Below are 13,157 nucleotides of genomic sequence, written 5' to 3'. Positions count from 1 at the left end.
GCTGCATCTTTTTGATCTGTTGCCAAAGACGTCTGATAAACTAACCCCTAATTCTCACAGGCTATTACCAAGGCTGTTGATCATCCTTTATAACCTAACAGCAATACCCTTTTGCTGAAAACATGCTCACTTATGTCATCTAACATAGAGAAATTAAGCTGGTGTCCAGCTGGAAGCATCACCCCACTGACTAGTTTTCATGCTGCTGACAATACTATGCATGCTACTATAGTATAAAGCTAATCATGAATAGCACCCAGCTAGAATATCCCATGACCAACAACAGTGACCTGCCTGCAAGACATACTGGTGTGATAGTGGCACACATGTTATGGGAGTAACCAAACATATTTGATTGGATTAAGGCACACTCCATGAGATGGAACCCATATCTGACATTTTTGAAGTATCCAAGAAATTGAAACTAGATAGGTTATAGACCCTAGGGGAAAATGTACTGCTATTATTCTGTTAAAGTAACATGACAATAAAATGACTCTTAATGACATGTTGCTATATCCGTAGATCAGTACATCAGAGAAGCTTCTTCTTTCAGTTGATGATAATTAACACAGAGACCCACAACTGAACAATGTTCTGAGTGTAAGAAACTTTGAGTACTCAGGCCTAAATAATATGCCTTTATAAAACCGTCCCTTCAAGGCTCATGAGTTTATGAGGAAGAGAATTTGTAAAGATTGTAAGAACTAGAGGTTGTGGATGACTCCAAGAAAACTGTATCTTCCAGATACAACAGGACTGATGGCACATATGAACTCATAGAGACTATGATAAGATGCACAAACATGCATGGGTTCAAATCAGAGAAAATACCAGAACTTAGAAATGGACACAAAGTTCTAGGCATAACCAAGAAACTATTTGGCATTTATATCTGCTGTGAAGGGGGAAATCAGTTTTATCCAAAAGAGTGACACTAGGTATGTCAACCATACTTTAGGGCAGGCCTCTTTCTAGAAGTTGGCCAACACAAAACAAACTACATGTATTTCTGGATGTGCTTTCAGTTTAGTTTAGTTTTGGACTACATTTTCTTTAGGTGTGTGTTTGTGGGGTTTTTTTACCTTAATGTATTTGTTTGATTTTCATGTTGTGTTTTGTTTTTGAGAGAGAGAGAGAGAGAGAGAGAGAGAGAGAGAGAGAGAGAGAGAGAGAGAGAATGTGAATTTTGATGGATAGAGAAATGGAAAGGATCTAGGAATAGTTTGGGGAGGGTAAAGAATATGATAAAATATATCACATAAAAATTTTACATACATAAATAAAAACCAAATAATCCAATTATTCTAAAAGAGACCTAGTTGAGAAAAAAGTGTTGTGTAGTACAAACAATTATCCATTAGAAATGAGGGAGCTATGAGATGATAAACAAGATAGTTTTTTTTTTCTGGAATAGTAACTTGGTATGTAACCAATAATCCAGGACCAATGACCAACCTAGCAGATAGACACAATTCTACCACAGGAAGAGTACAGTTATCTAGCAGAATAAGGATATGTGGGCAGATGAGCCAATGATTCTTCAAGATGGTAGTAATGCCAGAAGTCAAATGAAAACGTGTCTTTGGTTAAGAAGACATTTTGCCTTATGGATTTGATACTGGTTAGGTAAGGGGTTCTGTTCTCACCTCTGTTTACTCTCATTTATAGTCAAACCTCCTTCTTCAGAGCTTCAGCTCTTGTCCTCACTCTAGTAATTTCCTCTTAAATGTTCTAGGAACCCTACATTTAAATGAATGTGTGTTAAAATGCTACAATGAAACTATTATTGGGTTTGCAGGAATGAATTGATCCTGGAGGGTATCTTAGATACTGTCAATTAAATTGGATGCTGATGTAATTAGCAGAGATAACATGATTCTCAGAGTCCTTACTTCAGGCTCTATTTCTCAACTCCAGTCATTTCATGCTGATCTGAGTGACATCCGGAATCCCTATGACTCTATGGTAATTTACATCACTTCTCCTCCTCTCTAGGTTACTGCTTCACTCACTCAAGGTAACAGCCTACTGCAACTTTGAGAGGAAAGGTCATCGATAATCATAAGAAACTCATTTTATAAACTACTCACCCACCTCATAGTGAAAGCCACATCCATCTATCACTCTTGATCTTCTATTTTTTAAGAATGAAATTGCACTTACTTTTCTCCTCCTACATTATGTTATTGCTAATTATACTTCTATGCCATTTGCTTTGATTTCATGTCATATTATATCTTTCCAACTATTATCACAATTCTATGCTGCTTTAAAATGAATACGATGTGCCCAAAACAAGTGAATAAAGGCAAAACAAATCAACACAATGAATAAAACCATCATGAAAGTTTCTTAGAAATTCAGCTCTTCCTGTCTGGAGAATCAGGCTTTCTCACTTCACCAGAACTCCTTTTGTGCCTTTTGTTTTCATTTTTGTTGAAGGGGGAAGATAACCCATTTCCTTTTAAATTTCAAAAGAATCTGAAATCTTAAATCAAGAAACTGAATGTAATAAATAAAATCAAAGTCTTGTAGAATCAGATACCTCTCTTTATTTACACCAAACCCAGACTATAATTGACTATGGTTGAAGTGGAAGACTCCTACTTTTTCTTTCTCCATTTTCCCATTTTGGAAACAACTCATCATTACAGTCTTGGAGATCTTTCTGTTATGGATATTTTATGTTACAAAAAAACCATATTTCAATGAAAATTTCATTTGATTGAAAGAACAGAGTCTGGCCAGGTGTTCCGTCATCACTATCTATACTAGATATCATTTCATGAGGGTGAGACATGCTCCCATTCCTTACACTGGTACAGCTAAAGGAACTTTCTTGAAGAAATGCCATAGCATGAGCAGGCATGACTGAAAAAAAAAGTGCCATTTCTTTTCTTAGGAATCAGGAGTGTATTTAACTTGAAACTTGACACAAAGAAGTCGTCATCAACTCTCTAATGTGATATTGTAGATGTGCTTACCTTTGTTTTAACTTGGCAACTGTTCTCTTTGATGCTATGTGAGACAGGTTGTTTTTCCTGGATTTAAGTACATGAACTCATCCAGACACAGGTTATATAGCACTGTTATTCCCAATAAGCATGCCCTCAGTAGAATTGTGGTATCTAGGAAAATTACCATGGTCTTATGAACTCTGGATCCTTAATTAAGCCTAAATACCTAACTAACCATACAAAAACCAAAATCCAAACAAACAAAAACACAAAAAAGAAAGACTAAATGGTGAATTAGTTTCATAAAAAGACTATTATTCAGATGTAGTCTTCAGGAATTAACACAAAAATCCTACCTGCACTAGCAAGCCACAATGTGACTATTATTACAGAATGACCTAGAAACAGGTTAATCTAAAGTATGTTCTTGTAATATACATTGTGAATGAACAGAGGAAAGCTAGTCAAGGATTATTATTTCCTAAGTATTTCTCATTTCTAGGACCTTTTAAAAATCTCACCTTTGATGTTTCTGCAAACTATTGTGTGTCTTGTATGTTATAAAATATTTCAATCTGGTTGGGAAAACTCACTTATCCAGGTCTTACAGAGCTGGACATTTTTTTTCTTAAACTGTGGAATGGTAGATATTTTATTTGCAGGTAATTTTCTTATACACACGCAAAAATTGGTATCCTTAAAAACAGCACAATGTAGTGTAGATTCATTTTTTTTGAACAACTCCCCACCCCCATTCTTAGAATAGTTATTTGTCTTCTTAGATCTTCAGCAATGATACTGGTGGGCAGAGATTATTGTTTCTAAAACTAACCAATTTCAAACTTTATTCCCAGCCTCTAAAAGGTAAAATCTAGGAAATGCTTTCATCCAGACACTTAGGAAAGTTTTTTTTTTTATTTTTTTCTATTCATTTTACATGCCAACCACAGTTCCCCTTCCTGCTGCCCCCCACCTCCCCCAATCCACTGCCATCCACACCTTAGAAAGGGTAAGGCCTCCCATGGGGAGTCAACAAGGCCTGGCACATTCACTTGAGGCAGGACTAACTCCCCTGCGCCCCCCACCTGCATCAAAGCTGAGGAAGGCATCCCACCATATGGAATGGGATTCAAAAAGCCAGCTAATGCACCAGGGATAGATCCTGGTCCCATTTTCAGGGGCTCCACAAACAGACCAGGCTACAAAACTGTCACCTACTTGCAGAAGTCCTAGTTAGGTGCCATACAGGATCCCCAGCTGTCAGTCTAGAGTCCAATAGTATTTTGGATGCATAAATCTTGAATTTTGAAAAAACAGTTGTTAAATAAGAATTAAGAATTCTGTAGAAATATATACATTTTCTTTTCTCATCATTGACAACAACCTCACACTAAGTATGGTTCAAAGGGGCATTCTCTGTCTATTTTTCACAAAAATCAGCAGTCCTAAATTATCATCTTTTCAATGAGGAACAATTCCAATTAAATAATTAAAACATAATTTTTGTATACAAAAACCCCAGCAAATAAAAATCTTCAATGATTTATTAGGTGATTAGATATTTGACAAGAATGAGACTTATGACAGTAAGTGTAGGTAAGATTCTAATATATGAAGGAAAACAACAGGAATATCTACAGACTAGTGGGATAAGGTAATGTTAACACTATGTATCTATTGTGTGAAGGAGAGAATTTATAGAGCTTAAAGTATTAAACTTGTTTTTCACTAAAATATTCCCTTAAAAATTTTAAATTAGCAATGAAAATGTACTTATTCTTCCTTATTTTATGCAAATAAGATAAACATATTGTTTCAGATGTATATATACATTCCTACATATACCTTATTTTATCTCCATTTTCTTGTTTTTCTGGAAATAAAATATTATTTTTATGTATTTATATATTATTTTATGTAATGTAATAATTTTATTTCCTTGTGCACACTTAGCTGTAATTTATATTGTAATGGTTTTACTATGCTATAGTTGGATTGTATTTTAACAAATTCAACATGAACATTTATATTTTTAGTTCATGTTTATTTTCAATGCTGTAAACACGTACACATGGGCTAGTGAATTTGCTAATGTATACAAGTGAATACATAAGACTCTTCTGTGTTCAATTACCTATCATTTTTAAATGTTCTCTAATATCCCATCATACTTTATGTCTGATATATACTTGTTATTTTTACTACTAATTGTAATTATTACCTTATGAAAATTCTGAAGTTTACAGTGCCTTCACATAATGGCCAAGATGGATAGCTGCCACCTTCACATTTATTCACAGAGAAAATTAAGGACATTCTATTTCAACTGTCCTAATGTGGTTAAGATCTCTTTCTCTTAGTCCTTGTCCTGTACATACAGTGAAGATTCTTAGCATTTGCGTGCTCCAGGATTATCTTCTGTGAAAGAATAAATGCAATAAAAGAAATTAAATTTCTAGGATTATCAGATTCATACTCATTTTTCAATTGATAATAATAATAATAGACAAAATTATTATTTTCATATTATACATGGCACTACTTTAGGAGTTTTCTGTAGGACATTCCTGTCTGTCTATCTATGCATCTATCAGTGCAAATTGGAGATGTATGTGCAACAATGAAAGAAGACTACCTTTGACCAAAATCAGACATCTTTAATAGAAAACTTGAACTTGGAACCCAAATGCTCAGTGATTGATCTAGTATGATAACTGCACAGGAATAACGTCTTGGACATGTAGCACTCTTCACTTCCCAGTTTTAGAAAAGTGGGCTGAAATGAAAAATTATACGAGATTCTGTCTCCATTTGTTTGGTTTATAAACAAGGGCCATGCCATTTATTTTCCTGTTTTATGTGTTAACATAAAATTGAAAGTTTTTGAACTATTATGAATATGTATGATATAACAAAGATGAAAAATAGTACATAAAATAATGTGTCCTTGTTCTAGTATTGTTCTGAACAAAATATATGCCGAGTAGAATTCACTCTTGATTGCTCAAAATTGCCATGATGGCCTTCACTAATACTCTCTTGATTTAATATTCCTATTGCAACTTCAGATATTCTTGAGTTCTATAGTTCATGGGAAAATTATAAAGCACTGAACCAAGCTGCTTGGTTTATGTCAACAAAATGTCTTGCCTAAAGAAAAGACTTGGATAACCCTCTCCTGAATTTGCTTAGTCTTCACGCCATAAATGATGGGATTGACTGTGGGTGGTACTACCACATAGAGGTTAGCAAGGAGAATGTGCACATGCAGTGGTATACTGTGACCCCCAAAACGATGAGCAAAGAAAGAAAAAAAGGCTGGTGTATAGAACAGGAGAATAACACAGACATGGGAGCCACATGTACCCAGAGCCTTGAGTCGGGCATCTCGAGAAGGAATTCTAAACACAGCACAAAGTATAAGGACATATGATACAATGATCAGTACCACATCTAGGCAGGTGGAAAACAGAGCCACTATCACCCCATAGTAAATGTTGACTTTGATGCTGTCACAGGCCAACCTGGCAATGCCCATGTGTTCACAGTATGAGTGCCGAATGATGTTCCTACCGCAGTAGGTGAGCCGATAAACAAGGAAGATCAGGGGGAAGCAGATGAAGAAGCTTCTAGTCACAGATGCAATACCCATTTTGCTGATGACAGATGGGGTTAGAATATTAGTATATCTTAGTGGATAGCAGATGGCCACATAACGGTCAAATGCCATAGCCAGCAGTATGGCAGACTCTGCCACAAAGATAAAGTGGAGGAAAAACATCTGAGACACACAGCTAGCAAAGGAAATGCCTCCAGCTTGGAACCAGAAGATTGCTAACATTTTTGGTGTTGTGACTGTGGACAGAAAGATATCAGCCAGGGCCAACATGGAGAGGAAAAGGTACATGGGTTCATGAAGGCTGCGTTCAGTGATAATCAGGAATAACAGCAGTGCATTGCCTGCAATGGCCACTATGTACATTGAACAGATAGGGATAGAGATCCATATGTGTGCATCTTCTAGTCCTGGAATCCCAATCATGGTGTACCAGATGTCTCTGAGATTGGTGTGATTTAAAGTGGTTGAAAATGTTGTCATGCTTATTTTGCCCACTAGTTCTGAACCTGCCAAGGCAAAACAGAAACAACAAAACAAAAAACAAAAAGAAGAAGAAAGAATCATGGTTATTTTATTAGATTAAATGTGAACACTCACAGTTGGCTAAGATTATTTTATGAAAATGTTAATCTCTTGCAATTCAGGTATGTACAGACTTCTTTAACAGCAAAGTAACCAAAGTTTTATAAAGCTTTGCTAATTGGAAAACGTAACAATGTTAATTATAGTGGCAAACTTTAAGGTGGCTTGAAATTGAGACTACACCATTAAATGCCTTATATTTACTTCTTTTGCTTCAGACCTAGGAGGCTTTGGCAGGCTTTGCCTATCATTCTTCATTTCCTCTATTGTTCACTTATGATGTTCAAACACAACTCTCTTCTTCAAGTTCTAGAGATGTAGTGGTCAGACACCTGTTGTCTTTGGGGAGCTCATGGCTATTGAATAAGTGTTACCTATTACCTATGTACTATTTTAATGTAAAACTTTTAGTAAAAGAATTGCCTTTTCCTTACTTAAGTAGTTTATTTAACAAACTAAGGATATAAAAATGGGGATAATCCACCCTAATTATCATCATAGAGCCTTCATCCAGTAACTGATGGAAGCAGATGCAGAGAACCACCGTCAAGCACCAGGCTGAGCTCCAGGAGTCCAGTTGAAGAAAGGGAAGAGGGATTCTGTAAGCAAGGGACGTGGTCAAGATCATGGTGGGGAAATCCACAGAGACAACTGAATCAAGCTTGGGGGAACTCACAAACTAGATCAACAGCTGTGGAGCCTGCATGGGACTGGACTAGGTCCTCTGCATATGGGAGACAGTTGTGTAGCTTGGTCTGTCTGAGGGCCCCTGTCAGTAGGATCAGGATCCATCCCTGGTGCATGAGCTGGCTTTTTGGAGCCCATTGCCTTTGGTGGAGCACCTTGCTCAGCCTTGATGGAGGGAAGAGCGGCTTGGTCCTGCCTCAACTGCGTATACCAGGCTTTGCTGACTCCTCATGGGAGGCCTCGCCTTTTTGGAAGAGAGGATGGGGGCGATGGATGGGAGGCTGAGGGGGAGCTGGAAGAGGAATGAGAGGGGGATCTGTGGTTGGTATATAAAATGAGTAAAAATTTCTTAAATAAATAAATGGGTAATCCTTGTTTTGAAGAATGCTATACTAGTTTTGTGTTTGATACTGAATCAAGGCTCTTGTCTGGCAGGACTGCAGTGCACAATGCTCCAATTGAACCAAGCACCTGACCTTTTGTCTTCTCTGGATCACATTGTGATCTACAAAGTTCATGCTTAAGAACTGTGTAACCAAGTTACAATAAAATCACACACAGAACGCTCTCATAGTGGTTTAAGTATGAGTGTCAATTAGACCAGAATCATAGCTGTGCATGGCTATCTGCAACTTATGGATAATGATTTGGACACACCTGTAACCAATGCTGAGCTGAGTGAGCACTTATGTTACACTATTAGAAGTCAGCATGCATACTCTTTCACACATGAGTTATCTTCTTCCCTCTATCCTCACCTTTTCTTGACCTTTGTTCACACATATGTCTTCTAGTTTCTATTTATATTTCAGGCTTCTTCTTTTCTTTATTCATTATATAAACAAATTTTAATGATAATGTAGGAAAGGCTCATAGAAATTAAATTACTGAATTGTAAACATATCAAAGAATTAAAATTCACTCTGCTATGGTACTATGTTAAAGAGATAATCAGATATAGATCATACATATATTCAATTAGAAAGATTTCATATCTTTCAGAGAACTCAAAGCATGGACAAACAACCATCTTTCAGGATAGAAACAGTTGAAGATATTCAATGAGTCATTAACATGATAGATACTATGTTTATAAAGAAGCAGATTAAAGATTCATGAAAATATTGTCATTAAATCTGTTTATCAGACACTTTTGAGTTACAAAGGAAAAGCTTGTCCTTGGGAAGAACAAGGAAGTCAAATAAAAAGCTCAGAAAAAATACATATAACGGCACACATTTCAAGCCATCTAACACACTAAGGGCTGGGCAAAATGAGACATAGGATTGGACACATAGGATGTAACTTTAAGCTTCAGATGGATGGCAGAGTGTATGGCTTTTGGTTAAAACCTTGATGCTAAGAATGATTTATTAAACCCAAGGAAATACAATAATAAATTATGATACAAGACAAATAATGTTTCATCATTTCAAAGTAATGTTTTCAAAGGGACTATGTGCTTACTTTTGTTCTTTTCCATGTTTTCAGCATATAGAATAACAAATTTTTGTTGAGTAAAAAGTTGTTCCAGTTGAAGGAGAGAAAGATAGAATCACTGCTATTACTTCCCATTAGCAATAAGGGATGACTCAAGACACCAAACCTAAACAGACCCATGGCGTTGCCGTCAAAACTGTTCTGGTAGATGTATGTATATGCAAATGCATAAAATAGAGATTTCTTTGCAGCAGATTAATGTGTGTTGAACAAAGCTTATAAATTATTTTGACATAATTTGGAAAAATGTAGTGATGCCATTAATTAACATAGAGGAGGATCAAGAATTTAAAGGAGTAAGTTGTACATGTTTTGTTTTTTCTTTTTTTTCACAACAGGGTTTCTCTGTGTAGGTAAGCTGTACTTTTAAAAGAATAGTTTGAGGAAGAAAGATGGCTCAGTGGTTAAGAACACTGACTGATGTTCCAGAGACCCGGGTTCAATTCTCAGGCCTTCAAGTGTCTGATCATGCCAGGATTAAAAAAAAAATATTCAAACATAAAAGAATAGTTTGGTTCCTGTTAATTTTGTTGATGGACAAAAGCATCTTTGTGTTTTATATACTGTCGTTTTCATAACAATATTGATAGTTAAACTTTTAAGGTTATATAAGTTAATTAGCTTCCTATATGAATTGCTATTTAACAGATACTTATGGAATTCACATTATTTGCACAACATATAATACACTGTAAAGAATATTAAAAAACAGGTTAAGAGCTTGGGTCTTAGACTCTGACTTCAGTCTAATTCCAGCCTTCAAATTCTCATCTGTGTATATGAGTGTATTCACGTGAGGTGGTGACAACGGGTATGTCATTGCGTTGATATGTGGTTCCGTGAGGGTAACAATTGTGAGGGAGTAAGAACAGCATCTCTCACACAGTTACTCAATAAGTAATCATTTCTATAACTGATTCAGGTATCGTACTAGATAGAGATAATAGAAACCAACCCACATGCCAGATTTTATCCTATCATTTTTTTTTTATTATGAGCAAAATCATTTGTGGTTTTGAAGGTTCAGAAATCACCCTAGAACTATTCTTGGAGAATTCCTCCATCTTATACAGAGACCATGAAGCACATTGGAAAAAATACAAACAGGAAACAAGTAGTCAGCCGGCTCTTAAAAAAAATGACATTCAGTTGAGGCAGCTTGCTGTCTCCCCATGGAAGAACTTAACCATTTGGAAGAGGGGAGGAGGAGTGGGTTGGGTGGAGGTTAGGTGTGGGTGGGGGTACAGGGGGAGAAATGAGAATGGGATCTGTGGTTGGTATGTAAAATGAATAAATTAAAAAAAATAACAAGAAATACATATGTATGTATTAAGAATGCATATATATGTATAGTGGCTATTTCTTACTGAAATTGCATTTTTTTTCATACAGTGTATAATGACTATGGTTTCCCCTCCCTCTATCTTCCTCCTGGTTCATTTACACCTCTCCTGATGTCTGGATCCATCCTCTATATGTCTCATTAGAAAACAATCTTCTTAAGGATTATACTATACTATATGCTACGATATGATACAATACTATATATAAAGTGCCTGTTGCTTAAGTTGTATTTTTATCTTTATGTAATAGGCAAGTAGTTTGTATCTAGAAAGAATAAGTAAATCAATCTGAAGGCTGACCAAATGTGCATAGTGCACTAGAAAGACAACTGAATGCCTTTGAGCTCTAGCTTCCCAATCAACCATGATCTTGGCTGAGACATGACTTCCTGCGACCTCTATGTCTATAATAGCTGAAGTAAAACCAGCTTATACATCATTCTATTTAAAATATGTATAAAATCCAATTCGTGGAGCTCAAAGACCAAAAACACCAGGCTGTGGTTTTTGATCATATTGTAGTTCATTCTTTTAGATTAAAAAAAAAATTAAAAACATAACAAAACAGACTGTATGGGCACCTCTATTGTATCTATGGTGCATAGTTTAGGTAGGAACAGTGACAGTTTCTAACTGTCAAGACTATTCTATCTACCGTTTAATAACTTGTGTTGTTTATGTTGTTAAACTAAATATTTTAAGACCTTCACATCAGTTTTGTCCTGTAATTTTGTAGTTTAATGCTCATAAAATATCTTTTAAACATCATACTAGCATATAAATATGACTACTGGTATGGCTAATATACCACACATAAAAATGAGATATGAACAGGCTAAGCAACTTGCTTAGGTCACACAACCTGTATATAATAAAGCCGGAACTCAGCTCACCTTTTTTTTTTTAACACACCCCATCATTTGCTGTTTACACAACAACACCCCGTTAAGCTGTCTTTAATCCTGGCCTCCTTGATGCAATTATGTCATCTTCCCATTGAGTTCTCATAGCTCTGACTTGCAGAGCTATTGTGAAGTTTTTCCACCATTACATTGTTATTATTATTAGACTCATGGCTATTCAATATGATGTGTCAATTTTTGTGTTGAGAATAAAACTTGAAATAAAAATCTTAGGTCATCTACCAGTGTTTATTGAAATTTCAAAGGGTTAGTGGGGGTCAGGTCCAGTCACATTGCAAGGGGATAGAGATATTGAATATGTGATGGCACAAAGTCACCGTGGTTGGCGACTGCCAAGAGGATAGCCACTCAAACAAAGAAAAAAAAATCAGTCACTGGAAATCAAATAACATTAGGAAACATTCTTTTGAAATAGAGGATTGGCCTGGGTTGGTTTTCTTCCTTTGAGACAATGTGAAATTCATAAAAATACTAAGGTCCCTATGCAGTCTGTTGCTCATAGATTTGTTAGACTCATGCTAATTTTTGTTAAGAGTCAAGTTATTTTTTTCCTCATTCCTAACTACATCACTCCCATATGCTTTACTTCTGAGTTATGTCCTATTTCATCTTGTCCACTTTGTTCAAAAGTTTAACCAATGTGAAAATCAATACATAGTGCCACATCAAGCATGTAATGAGGAACTAAACAAACCAGTAAATGAAACTTACCATGAGATCCTCCAGCAAATTCAGCTCTTGTTTTGAGAATCAGATGTTCTCACCTACTCCACTAATGCTTCATTAGTGAAGGTGTTCTTTCATTTCTGGTTTGGATAACACAAGGCACATTTCTGGTGGCTTTAATATTTGAAAAGACAGCGACACCTCTGAGGTAGACTCTTAAACCATGACATGGATTTTTCTTCACTTATAGGAACCCTAACTTGTCACTGACTATATTGGGGTGAAAAAAACCACTATTCTTTTTTGGCTTATTCCTACTTTAGGGAAAATAAGTATTCCTAGTTTAGGAAAAATATTCCTACTTTAGGAAAACCCATAATTTACATTCTGGAGAAATTCACCATCATGGTAATTACCTATCAAAAGATATAATCAATAAACACTTATAAGACTGAAACCCTACTGTTTCAGGTGTTCAGTTACAACCATCAGTATAACACATTTCATGAGTGTGACACTTGCTTCCATTCTCAACCTTAAAACAGCTAAAGCCACTGTCTGAACAAGTGCCATACCTGAGACAAGAATAGTTGGGAAATTGTCACCATCCCTTTCTGAGGACTGAGGACTGTCTATAATCTTACACTTGACACCTAGAGGACACCATCTGCAGCCAGCACTATGAATTCTCTAACTTCTAATGGTGGCTGTTGTTGCCTCCTCTACTCTGCAGCTACAGACTCCCTAATGGTCAGCAAGGTGAGTTGTTTCTCATTAATTCCATCCTACTGCTCACGCAGACGCTGGCATAAGTTTCTCAATCCTGAGAGACTTAAGACTCAGTAGAATTGAGGGATCCCAGAAAATGCCTGTGGTC

At 36.1% G+C, this 13,157-nt stretch overlaps 1 protein-coding gene across 1 annotated transcript; it reads right to left on the bottom strand.

The window, feature by feature from the left end:
• Positions 1–5,777: 5,777 nt before the first annotated feature.
• LOC102925363 (olfactory receptor 52Z1P-like) lies at positions 5,778–13,062 on the bottom strand. Its single transcript, XM_006978996.2, has 2 exons — positions 12,326–13,062; positions 5,778–7,085 (listed from the first exon to the last, which is right to left on the bottom strand). Exon 2 carries the CDS (start codon positions 7,057–7,059, stop codon positions 6,094–6,096), a length of 966 nt encoding a protein of 321 aa, XP_006979058.1. The 5' UTR covers positions 7,060–7,085; positions 12,326–13,062; the 3' UTR covers positions 5,778–6,093.
• Positions 13,063–13,157: the final 95 nt, after the last annotated feature.

This window comes from Peromyscus maniculatus, chromosome 1, assembly GCF_049852395.1.
Source record: "Peromyscus maniculatus bairdii isolate BWxNUB_F1_BW_parent chromosome 1, HU_Pman_BW_mat_3.1, whole genome shotgun sequence".
Taxonomy (NCBI): domain Eukaryota; kingdom Metazoa; phylum Chordata; class Mammalia; order Rodentia; family Cricetidae; genus Peromyscus; species Peromyscus maniculatus.
The sequence above is the reverse complement of the archived record's forward strand: the minus strand, read 5'-3'. Positions and strand labels throughout refer to the sequence as shown.